General features: G+C 47.6%; 1 protein-coding gene across 3 annotated transcripts in view; it reads left to right on the top strand.

Annotated features, from left to right (window-relative positions):
* Nucleotides 1–12,289, top strand: part of Auts2 (activator of transcription and developmental regulator AUTS2) — a 1,069,576-nt gene extending 1,057,287 nt beyond the window's left edge. For all 3 annotated transcript variants that reach the window (XM_035444351.1, XM_035444352.1, XM_035444350.1), the window contains 4 exons: nt 4,805–4,882; nt 6,381–6,464; nt 8,090–8,312; nt 11,032–12,289. In XM_035444351.1, coding sequence (XP_035300242.1) covers nt 4,805–4,882; nt 6,381–6,464; nt 8,090–8,312; nt 11,032–12,289 — 1,643 coding nt within the window. The remainder of the gene's footprint in view (nt 1–4,804; nt 4,883–6,380; nt 6,465–8,089; nt 8,313–11,031) is intronic.
* Nucleotides 12,290–13,062: the final 773 nt, after the last annotated feature.

Raw genomic sequence — 13,062 nt, 5'->3', positions numbered from 1 at the left:
CCTAGCCGGCTATTCTATTGCAGAACGTATTAACATTGCTTGGTTGACTTTGATGGTGGAGGAGATACCTGTAGGAACCAGAGTGCTCTCTCTGTCCATGAGACTTGTGACCTGTTCATTCATACCACAACTCACTTCACCTCTGAGAATATGTACTCCCAGAGTCTCCACAGTGCAGAAGGTCAGGCTGGGGAGGAGGGCAGAGGGTATCAGAGAACTGTCCCTTTCCACTTAAAGTACACACGGGTCAAATGTAGTAGTCTTATGGAATATTTGTGTAATGTCATAGTTTCATTTCTATTGATATAACAAATACCCCAACAAAAAGGCAACTCAAGGAAGGAAAGGGTTTATTTGGCTTACACTTCCAGGCTATATATAGTCCATCATTGAGGAGAAGTCAGGGCAAAAACTCACAGCTCTCAAAGCTCAGGGCCCTGCCTGGGGAATGGTGCTGCCCACAGTGGACCATATCATTTAATAGTCAAGACAGTCCCTCACAGACATACCCACAGGTCAGCCTGGCCTAGGTAATTCCTCAGTTGAAATTCTCTTAGCAGTTGATTCGAGGTTGTCAAGTTGACAGTTAAAACTAACCATAATAGAACTTGGAATGTGGCTTAGTGAGTAAATGCACTTACTGGCAATGTTTATGTCCTTAGTTTGATTCCCTAGTATCACATGGTGGAAGGAGAGAAATAACTCTTGAAAATTGTCCTTTGACCTGCACATGAGCTGTAGTATGAGTACACACACACACACACACACACACACACACACAAACCAGCACACACACACACACACACACACACACACACACAAACCAGCACAGGTCCTATTGGTACCAAGTGTCCTTAATGATTCAATGATTTCTTTTCATTTTTGAGCCACCCTGGAGCGTCCAGAACTCACTATGTAGAGCAAATTGAATTTGAACTTAGTCTCTGCTTCAGCCTCCAAGTACTGAGATGACCTTTCTACCACACTTGGCTACTGTTTCATCTTTCTGGTTTGAGACAGGGTTTCTTGGTGTAGCCCTGGCTGTCCCGGAACTCACTCTGTAGACCAGGCTGGCCTCACTCAGAGGTCTGCCCGAGTACTGGGAATGTATGCCACCACCCCAAACTTTCTTTTCTCTTTTCTTTCTCTCCCCCCCCCCCAACCCTCTCTTTTGAGGCAGGGTCTGATGTAGCGTAAGCTGGCCTTGAAACTGTCTATGTAGCCCAGGCTGATCTTGAACTCTGGCCCTCCTATCTCCACTTACTGAGGACTGGAATCACAGCGCATGTGCCACCACACCTAGTTTATGTCATGTTAAGGATCAAAGCCAGGTCTTCACACATCCTGGGCAAGCACTTTACCCAATGAACTATATCTCCGGCCCACTCAGTATTTCTTAAAGCAGCTTTTAGTTCTCCATCCCTGCCGCAGAGCTCAGCAAATAGTTTGGAGTGGTGGCACCCCATTAGCTGTAGTAACAAGCACTGTGGCTTCACATGCTCACTATATGAATTCTGAATTTATCCTTAGGAACAAAAACAGTGAAGGAGTCCACCATTTCTGACCCTTAGGGAACATGTTCCACATCCATCCTGTTTTCTGCCTTTCTAGGCTCTGATCCAGGATTCGTGTTTGGTAGACCCATTGACTCTTACACTGAGCAAGAGAGAAGTACAGACATCAGTACAGTAGTCCTGTGGTCAAAGCAAATAAATCACCCTTGGGGATGGATGGAATTGCCAGGGTCTCAGGTTTTCCTACTGTGGGTTCTGCCTGGGGAATGTATTTGAAGGCTCTGTTACCATGGCACCTAGCTCTGAGAAAAGGATACATGGAGAGCAATTTGGGGAGAGAAATAGAGAGATTTCTCCCTGGACTTCATTGCAGCCAAATGGATGAATTGGCTTCTTTTGCTTCAATAATCCTGGAACTGTGTGTATCCCCAGGGACCTGGGTCTTTGTCAGAACATTAGCTAGCATGTACTACACAGTATGTGGCCCAAATTTTATTTGGCTGGCAACATTGGTAGTGACTAATGAAGGCTATGGAACGTGTTCACTATGTGCAGATAAGAAGTTGGTTTTTACTTCTCCGTGCATGTGGATAGACAACCCCTTAGGTGCCTTTAGATCCTGAGATTCCAGCCTTTGTCCTGATGTGCTGAGCCTTACTCTGCAAACCCAGGCCTGCGAGACCTGTGTGGTCTCCAGGGACCAGTGATACAAAAGAGAAACAGAGAGCTAGAGAGATGGTTCAGTGTTAAAGTGTTTGTCATACAAGTGTCAGGACCTGAGTTTGAATCTCCAGAGTCTGGGACTCATGTCTGAAATAAGCCCCAAAGCCTCCTTCAGATGCCCTTGGTGAAGCAAGATAGCCAGGGCTGCTTTTCCAGCCTCTTCAGGCTTCCTTCCCAGTGGGCATAACGAGTGAAGCTTTTGGAAATACCGTCCTTCCATAATACACACACACACACACACACACACACACACACACACACACACACACCACACCACACACGTTTCTGTTCTCTCCTCCCCTCCTTTCCAAGCTTCCTGCAGGAAGGGGATCTGATGTGTTTTAATTAAGGGGCCGGAGAAATGGCTCAGCAGTTAGAGCACTTGCCACTATTGCAGAGGAGCCAGGTTGGATTCCCAGCACCCTCATGGTAGCTCAATACTGTCTGACTGTCTGTAACTTCACTTTCAGGGAATCTAATACCTTCAGGCCTCTGCAGGAACCAGGCACATGGTGGTATATATGTGTACATGGAGGCAAAAGACTTACACATACAAAAATTTTAAAATAATAATAAATTGGGGTCAGCAAGATGGTTTATGCAGTAAAGATGTTTGTCACTGGGCCTATCAACTAAGTTATATTTCTAGGTTCCACATGTTGGAAGGAGAGAGCCAGTTCCCATAAAGTTGTCCTTTGTCCCACATGCACTCATGCATGCTCTACACACACACACACACACACACACACACACACACCATAAGTAAATGAAATTTAAAAATTCAAATTGACCAAATAGAAAACAAAAGAGAAAACTGTAGTCAGATAAAAGGAATGTAAATTAAACTTGGGTTCCCTGGCAGGCAAAGTAGACTACTAAAGCCAGTAACTCAATCCTTGCCTTGATGTTCTAGGTTTAGTTCTGTGATAATGTCTCATAGCTTAGGCTGACCTTGAACTCCATATATAAGTGAGATAACATTGAGCTCCTTCCTGGTCTCCTGTCTCTTCCTCTTGAGTACTGCTATGGTTAGCACGCACTACCATACCCATTTTGTGTAGTGCTGGGGATGGAACCCAGGGATTTCTGCACACTAGGCAAGCATCCTACCAACTGGGCCACACTGAGGATTTGGGAGTTCAACACAGTTATAAAGGATCCTTTCCTGGTACTGGAGATGAAGAGGCATCAGAAGGCTTAGCCTCCCATCATTCAATGTCAACTCCCAGCAGTATATTTGGTGGTGTGAGCCTTTTGAGACCCATTACAGTGGGTGCTAAGAACCTACATACCCCTCAGTAATGAGAATGGGACTTGGCCAGGGACTCCTCAGGGCAGCACTGTCTGCAACTTCAGGACCACCTATGAAGTGAAAAACTCATTGCTGGTGTGCTGAAGAAGGAAGCCCATGGCCTGCCACTCTACTTTAGAGGCTCCTAAGAAGCCCAGTAGGGACGAACTCACATCAGTGTTTGCAAGTCCGTATCGCTACAGACAGAATTGGTTACAGAAGTTCCCTGTGCTCTGGATGTACCTCAGGCCTAATGCTGGTGCCATCAACTTCATAAAGGGATACTGGTAGGGATGATGGTTCAGTCAGTGAAGTGCTTACTGCATAGCATGAGGGCCTGAACCCATATAGCTAGGCGTGGCAGTTTGCATTTATAATCCCAGAGCTAGGGAGATGGAGCCATGAGGATCCCTGGAGCTCAGTGGTGACCCAGAATAGCAGAATCAGTAAGAATTTCCAGGTTCAGTGATAAAACCTGTCCACCCCCTCAAAAAAAAAAAAAAAAAAAAAAAAAAAAAAAAACAAGGTACAGGGTATCTGAGGAAGACGCTCCACATTAACCCCAGGACACCACATGCACATATTTGCACATATGCAATAGGTATTCTCTCTCTCTCTCTCCTCTCTCTCTCTCTCTCTCTCTCTCTCTCTCTCTCTCTCTCTCTCTCTCTCACACACACACACACACACACACACACAGCAAATGACTTTTCTCATGGTGGCTAGCCATCTTAATTTGCTTTCCATTGCTGTGATAAAGCACCATGACCAAAAGCAACCTGGGGAAGGAATTGTTTATTTCAGCTTACAGTCCATCATGAAGAGAAGTCAGGGCTGGAACTTGGTGGCAGGAACTGAAGCAGAGGGCATGGAGGATCGTTAGTTACTGGATTGCCCTACTGGCTCACATTTGCCTTTCTCATACCACCCAGGACAACCTGCCCAGGGGTGGCACCAGTCACGTCAATCATTAGTAGAGAAATGCCCTACAGCCTTGCTCTCAGGCCAATCTGATAGGGGCATCTTCTCAAATAGATTTCCCTCTTCGCAGATGACTCCAGTTTGGTGTCAAGTTGACAAAAGCTAAGTGGGCCGCCAATCCAGCTGGGAAAGATGGGAGGGGCGACTTCTTTTGCCCCAACAGGAATACTGTCTGTTACTGAGTTGTATCTGCAGGAGCTGTGGATGCAATGGAATTTGACCTCCATGCCTTTTCTTTGGTCCCTTTAGCAAGGGCTTTTTCTAAACTCTGGCTTTGCTCTGTTTGGTTTTGCAGGTGCTGCACATCCTACCGGGACCCCTTTTGGGCCGCCACCTCATCACAGTAACTTTCTCAACCCTGCTGCTCACCTAGGTGAGTCAGAAAGATGGAGGAACCCTGCTGGCAGCCTATTCATGGCACCTGCTAAGCCTTCTGTGGAGGGACCTTGGGATCTCCAACCCCAGGATTAGTGGGGCCTGGTAGCAGCAGTGTGAGGCCGCTGGTCACATTGTGCATTCATGAAGCAGAGAGAGATGGATGCTGGTGCTCAGCTCACCTTCCCCTTTTTATTCAGTCCAGGACCCCACCCAATGGGCTGGCACCACAAACACTGAGGGTGGGTTGGCCCACCTCAACCTAATCTAGACATTCCCCCACATTTTTGCCCAGAGGGTGTCCCCTAGGTTATTCTAGATCCAGTTATGTTGACATTTGGTATTAACCATCACAAGGGGCTTGGAACAGAGAAGTATTCCTTGGCATCTCAGAACATGTATGTTTAGGGTAGACTCACCCTGCCTGTAGAGGACACCTAAGGGTCCTTCTGGGAGCTAGAAAGGTAGATGTGACAAGCATTATAACAAGTTATGACAAGCACAGCTCTTCGATGCAGCTCTCTTTGCTTTTGGTTTTTCACACTTTTTAAAAACAGGTCTCTCCTGTCTGTCTGTGCCTTTCTATGTAACACTTCCAGGAAGTGTGCAGACACAGGCAGTGGAGCCTGGTGGGGAATATATAGGAGAACTATAATATATCATTTATCATTATATTATTATTTGGATTTTTGAGACAAGGTCTCTATGTAACTCTGGCTGTCTTAGAACTTGCTATGTAGATCAGGCTGGCCTCAAACAACAGAGATCCACCTGCGTCTGCCTCCCAAGTGCTGGGATTAAAGGCATGTGCCACCACCACCTGGCTTTTATTACTGATTTTTATTTTATATAGTTTGGGTGTTTTGCCTACATGAATGTCCGTGCTTGTTGCTGCATTGCCCTCAGAGGCCAGAAGTGGGTGTCAGCTTCCCTGGAACTGGAGTTAGACTCTTGTGAGCTGTCGTGTAGGTGCTGGGAATCAAACCCGAGGTTCTCTAGAAGAGCAGTGAGTGTTCTTAACCATGGAGCCCTGTCTACAGCCTGGTATGGTCTCATTTTTGTTATCGTGTGGAATCTCAGGATATAGAAATGAGGCAGGAGAATCAGTTCTGGTCTAGCCTTGACTTATATCAAGTTTGAAGACACCCTGAGTTAGATGAGACATGTCTAAAGCAGTGAGAGAAAAAGAGAGACAGAGACAGACAGGAACCTTTTGCAGGCAGGAAGGCAGTTTAGAAGGCTGGGTTCTGAGTTTGCCCAGGGTCATCCCCAGTGCAAAGCTGGAATCATGCAAAGCCTGACACTCTGGAAAATGAACCCCCTGGGACTCTTGCTGACCCAGTGCCTAAGTCCAAGCACAGGAATACCCTTACACAGCCCAGCGGGAGAGTCAAGGTGCAGCAAAGAGTCTGTCACATTCCCAGCAAACAGCACACCTGTGTTCCTCACTGGCATGTCCTTAACCACTGTCTCTTCCTTCCCCATCTCATTCACAGAGCCTTTTAACCGGCCGTCTACATTCACAGGCCTTGCTGCAGTCGGTGGCAATGCCTTCGGGGGACTTGGAAACCCTTCAGTTAGTGAGTACCTCTTGATTTTTATATCTCCCTTGCGCGGTTTCTCTGACCCGTACATGGCTTTAGACCCTTGGAGGAAAAGGGGGAGTTTACTTCGGGAAAACTAATTTAAACTGAGTATATGGGTCAGTGACAGAGCATTTGCCTAAAATCCCCCAGTGAGGTCTGAGGGCATGGCTCAATGATAGAGAACTTGTCTAGCATGGGCAAGGCCTAGAGTTTACTTCTGGAACTAAAAATCCTTTAGAAACAGAGGGAACAGATCAGTGTGGTGGTGCACGCCTTTAATCCCAGCCCTCAGGAGGCAGAGGCAGAGGCAGGTGGATCTCTCTGAGTTTGAGGCCAGCCTGGTCTACAGAGTGAGTTCCAGGACAGCCAGGGCTGCATAGTGAGACCCTGTTGAAAAGAAAATGAAAATGAAGGTACCATGAAGGGCTAACATCTTTCAGAGATGGAGAGATGTAGTTCAAACTTGCTGCTCTTACAGAGGACCCAGGCTTGGTTCTCGGCACATACATGACAACTCATAACAATCTGTAATTCCAGTTCCAAGGCATCTGAAGCCTCCTTCTGGCCTCTATAGGCTGGACATCAGACACATACATGGTGCGCCCGCATGCACCCACACACACACAAACACCCATACACATAAGGTAAAATAAATAAATGTGTGTCTGTGTGTTTAATAGAGGGTCTGTCTGAAACAAATTTGGGTTAGAGCCTTCCAAAGGCAGGTTTCACAGTGAAGTTGGGTTTGAGTACCCTAGCCTCCTTGTAAGAAGAGTTCACTGTTGACACAGGCTCTGTGTGTTAGGAGTGGTGGGTGCTCAGTCACTACCAGAAGTTCACTTTGGCTACAACTATAAAGAAAAAAAATTGCTTTTGCTCTACTTTTGATGTAACGAGATTGAAAAGAAGTACAGTGGAGAATGACATGCCTAGGGATGCGACTCTGGGTAGAGTACTTGCCTGGCAAGCAGGAAGTCCTCTGTCTCCAGAAGTATGAGGAAAATGGCACAAGCCTGTAATCCCAGCTCTGGGAAGGTGGAGGCTTTAGGCTCATCCTTAACTATGTAGGGAGTTTGAGGCCATCCAGGGATCCATAATACCATGTCTCAAAAAGACAAAGGAAGAAAGCAATCAAGCAAGCAAAAACACAGCATGCAGATCCATGCCTTGTCAAGGACACAGTCCTGCATGGTCTTTTTGGATGTTCATTGTCACTAATGCTGGAAGGAGTAGCATTCGGCAGGGTGTGCTAGGCAGAGGACCAGTGGATTCTGCTGAGCTGAACTGTTCATCTATCACATGGTCATAATGCGCCTTCCCGCATGCCTGGGACTTGCATGCCCACCTGTGTCCGACGGAGTATCCGCATACCTGCTCCACCCCTTCTCACTTTTTCCTCTTCATTGAAGTTTTTTTTTTAAGCTGTGAGCTGCCTCTGCAGTGTAGGACGAGTGTTCCTCTAATGAGTGTGTTAATCTCCTTTCCTTTTCCAGCTGCCAATAACATGTATTCATTTTAACTCTGAATGCTGTTAAAGTTTTTGGTAAGTACCTTCACTACGACAGGTTTCTATTGAGATTTCTCTGAAACCTTTTTTGTTCTCCACTTCACCATTTCAGCACCCAACTCAGTGTTCGGCCACAAGGATAGCCCCAGTGTGCAGAACTTTAGCAATCCTCACGAACCCTGGAACCGGCTGCACCGAACGCCTCCGTCGTTCCCGACCCCTCCGCCCTGGCTGAAGCCAGGGGAGTTGGAGCGCAGTGCGTCCGCTGCAGCCCATGACAGAGATAGAGATGTAGATAAACGAGACTCCTCCGTTAGTAAAGATGACAAGGAAAGGTACGGAAAGAAACCGCCCTGTGCCGCCCTGTGCCACACTCCAGTCAGAACCAGCCACCCCACCTCTCCCTTGCCCCAGCCTTGTGCTTAAGACCTCTGTAGCTCCCCAGTTCCTTTCCAGTCAATACCAAGTGGCCCTCCCTGCACCCTATGGTGCCGAGCAGATGGTGACCATAACCTATCACTAGAACATAGTGCAAGGTGCCTCTCTCAGAAGCAGTTACCCATACAAGCCACCCAAATTCCCTGGAACATTAGTGTGTCCAAGTAGACATCCTCCTGTAGACAACCAGTTGGAGCTTGGAGCCAGACACACACAGCATGAATCTGCCATGTTTGCTTTTGAGTCGTGAAATCCATCCAGTCACCCATAGGTTTTTTTTGTGTTTTTTTGGTTTTGGGTTTTTTTCTCTTTTCGCTCCCTTTTCATTTGCTTCTAGTAAGTCATGTTTACATTACCTCATCCTCTTTTTCTCAAGTGTCATCCAAACTAAAAATCCTGGGGCTCACAATCGCTACAGCTTTGTTGTTGTTGTTGTTGTTTTTACTAATCTGAATTTAGACAGCAGCACCAGGAAACTCGACTTTGCATTTGGTTTTCCAGGGAATTATTAATTTTATTAACCATTGTTGACTCCATACTAACTATAACCCTTTCCTAAAAAATTCTTCAAAGAAGAAATGTCTCCGTGTTTTTGTGAAGAATGTGACATTCTTCACAAATATGTTCTTTTCTTTCTTTAGGCTATTTTCATTTGGAATAAAAAACCTGCTAAGTCCTGTCAGTATACACCTGGCAACAAACAAACAAAACATCCCAACCCCTATTGGTAATTTCCTTGTGTATTTAGGATTGAAAGTTAGGATTGCTCAGTAGGTAATACACTTAACCCTGCAAGTGTAAGGGCCTGAGCTCAGGTCCTGAGCATCCATCCAAAGCTGGGCACAGTCCTGTGTGTGGTGTGTGTGTGTGTGTGTGTGTGTGTGTGTGTGTATGTGTGTGTTGTTCGTGTGTGTATGTGTGCTGTGTGTGTGTATGTGTGTGTTGTGTGTGTGTGTGTGCGTGGTGTATGTGTGGCGTGTGTGTGAGTGCGTGTGTGTGGTGTATGTGTGTGTGGTGTGTATGTATGTATGTGGTGTGTGTGTGTGTGTGTGTGTGTGTGTGTGTGTGTAATCCCAGAGATCTTGTCCCACCTTGCCTTTGTGTCTAATGCCCAAGGCTACTGTCTACCCTTCACAGTCGCTTGATGGTTTGTACCTGCAGGCACGTGCGTGCATGCACACATACACACAGACACGCAGCAAAATTGCAATTTGATTCAGATCTTTGACTTTACTTTGGGCATTGTGCATGTATGTGTTCTAGTAATGTAAAAGAGGTCAACTTTCCAGATTCTAAATATGACTGATAAAGTGTTATACGCCTTTAATCCCAGCACTCCAACGGTAGAGGCAGGAGGATCTCTGTGAGTTGGAGGCCAGCCTGGTCTACCAGGACTACCTAGAGAAACCCTGTCTCAGAAAAATGGACTTAGATGTCTTTCATAGTCCATCATGCTACATTGGTTGGTTTACTATAGGAGGAAAAAGATAAATTATCATTTAAGGAAATTGTGATTCTTAAAAAACCCTATAGGGATTCTAAAGTGCTAAAGGGGGCCACACCCATAGAGCCTGGGTTTTCTGAATTTCTCATTGAGTAGAATGTAACCTGCAGTCAGCAGGCTTTACTTTGGTTTTTCTTGATGGAGAAATGACCTCTTGTATTGAAGTTGGGAAACTTGAAAGATGTTTTTATTTTTTCCCCCACTTTAAGGCTATTCTTGCCAGCCTTCTGTGTGTTAGCAGGAAGTAAAATTTGTAGGACAGCTTCCAAAGCATCCCCAATGTGGTCCCCTGCACTCTGATCTCTGCCATGTTTCATCCACACAATCTCTGGCTTCTCCACATTCATCCTGAGTCTCAGCCTGAGATGCATCAGCTCTCCCTCTTAATTCTCTGAGTCTGAACTGTTTATCATCTGTTATTCTGCTTTTTATCCCCAGTTCATAGACACCCTGACCAAGCCAGGTTCCTAAAAGTTTCCTCTCACGGTCTCTTCATGGATCCTCTCCTACAGGGTCCTCAGTCAGTGAGGTTTTGTGTTCTGACTCCCATGTCTGCCTGGTCTGTCTACACATCAGCTTGGAGCTCTCTGACACTCCAGTAATCTGGAGGGTGGTGCTACCTTTCCAACTACTCTTATTGTGCATCTATATTCTTCAACCTGAAGTGCAGTGCCTTTGTTCCCAGAGTCAGCTGCTGGAAACCCCCCTCGTGTCTATATTAAACTCTTCCCCTCCTTAACTTTATATATGAAGTCAGAAGAAAAGTCTTAATTTGCGTTTGGGCTGGACTCTTAACTCAGAGCTATTCTGAGAAGCTAAACAGGTGGGCTGTTTTGCCGAATTCCTCGGTGACCACCCTGGTCTACAATGGCTCTCCATGCACTTTCTCGGTGACCTTGATCAAGGCAGGACCCCCGATTACCCTCATCTATAGGCCTTCACCCATAAAGCTGCCTCTAGAATCTAGGTTAGAGCAGGTTGGCTGGCTTTGCCCTGGTGCAGGACACTGCCTGATACCTGGGTGATCTAGCCTGTCCTCACCACCATCTCATTGGCCGCTTCTTGCCTGGCTGGCAAGCCCATTTCATTTTTCCCCCTCTTCCCCCTTGCAGGGAAAGCGTTGAGAAAAGACACCCCAGCCATCCTTCCCCAGCACCTCCCGTCCCGGTGAGCGCCCTGGGCCATAACCGCAGCTCCACTGATCCGACGACCAGGGGTCATTTGAATACTGAGGCTCGTGAGAAAGATAAACCAAAAGAGAGGGAGAGAGACCACTCGGGATCCCGAAAGGACCTGACCACCGAAGAGCACAAAGCCAAGGAAGGCCACCTGCCTGAGAGAGATGGGCACAGCCACGAGGGACGTGTAGCAGGCGAGGAACCCAAGCAGCTGTCCCGGGTGCCGTCACCCTATGTGAGGACACCAGGTATGGACAGCACCAGGCCTAATAGCACCTCTAGCCGGGAGGCCGAGCCACGCAAGGGTGAGCCAGCCTACGAGAACCCCAAGAAGAGCGCCGAGGTCAAGGTCAAAGAGGAACGCAAGGAAGACCATGACCTACCTACAGAGGCCCCACAGGCCCATAGGACCTCAGAGGCACCTCCACCCAGCTCATCAGCCAGTGCCAGCGTGCACCCGGCGCCCCTGGCATCCATGCCCATGACCGTGGGAGTGACTGGCATCCATGCCATGAACAGTATCGGTAGTCTGGACAGGACACGCATGATGACCCCATTTATGGGCCTCAGCCCGATCCCAGGGGGAGAGCGCTTCCCGTACCCCTCTTTCCACTGGGACCCCATGCGGGACCCCTTGAGGGACCCTTACCGTGACTTGGACATGCACCGAAGGGACCCTCTGGGCAGGGACTTCCTGCTCAGGAATGACCCCCTGCACCGGCTCTCCACACCCCGGTTGTATGAAGCCGACCGCTCCTTCAGGGACAGGGAGCCTCATGATTATAGCCACCACCACCATCACCACCATCATCCGCTAGCCGTGGACCCTCGACGGGAGCATGAACGGGGCGGACACCTGGATGAGCGCGAGCGGCTGCACGTGCTTCGGGAGGACTACGAGCACCCACGGTTGCACGCTGTGCACCCTGCTTCTCTGGACGGACACCTCCCACACCCGAGCCTGCTTACACCAGGCTTGCCTAGTATGCACTACCCTCGCATCAGCCCCACTGCGGGCCACCAGAATGGACTGCTCAACAAGACCCCGCCCACCGCGGCGCTCAGCGCCCCACCTCCGCTCATTTCCACATTGGGGGGCCGCCCGGGATCCCCCCGGAGGACTACGCCTCTGTCGGCTGAAATCCGAGAGAGACCACCGTCCCACACACTGAAGGACATTGAAGCTCGATAAGCCAGGAGGACGAGAAGGACCTCAGAGTTGGGGAGAAAATCCCCAGGAACACCCCCCCCCCCCGCAAGACTCCAGAGACAACTCCTGCACCCCCAAAACTGAGAGGTGCAGAACTCCAACTCTTCCCCTGGGGAAGAAAAAAAAAAATGGACAGAGACTCCGTTTGGGTGTTGAAATGTTTTTGTATATTAATGTTGGAATTTTTCAGACCTTTTAGCCAGGTCCTGTTTGTCCTTACATTTCCTTACTTTTGAGTTTTGTTGTTCCTTGCATCAAACTTTGATTTGAACCAAAACGGTGAAGGTAATGACACACAAGGATCTGATGATAATGGGGGTGGGGGGAAAGCTATCTGCCCCCCAGAGCTGTCTGGGAGGAGGAGGCATGTATGTACATAGAGTGTAAAGAGAGATTGCTTCATGAGCTGACGGTTCATATATGCAAAAGATAAAGACGAAAGCTTTACTTGTACAGATGTAAATAGGTAAAGATTAAGTAACATAATACATTAATACTTCTTCAGATGTGCTATTTACAAGTCTAATATCAGTGAACTCGGCCCTCCAAGGAGGCCGTGTTCCCATCTGCTAAACCCTTCAACTATGCAATGAACACCAGGGCTTTTCCCCAAAGCCCATATAATTCAAAGGAGCCTTTTCAAATCCATTTACAACATACTTAAGGTCATATTTTCCCTGAACAAGCGCTTACCTGAGATGTTATACAACTGTTTTCCTTTTTTTTTTTTTTTTTTTTTTCCTGGTTTGGTTTTG

The sequence above is a fragment of the Cricetulus griseus genome, chromosome 4, assembly GCF_003668045.3.
Source record: "Cricetulus griseus strain 17A/GY chromosome 4, alternate assembly CriGri-PICRH-1.0, whole genome shotgun sequence".
NCBI classification, from domain to species: Eukaryota; Metazoa; Chordata; class Mammalia; order Rodentia; family Cricetidae; genus Cricetulus; species Cricetulus griseus.
This window is presented reverse-complemented; position numbering and strand designations above follow the sequence as displayed.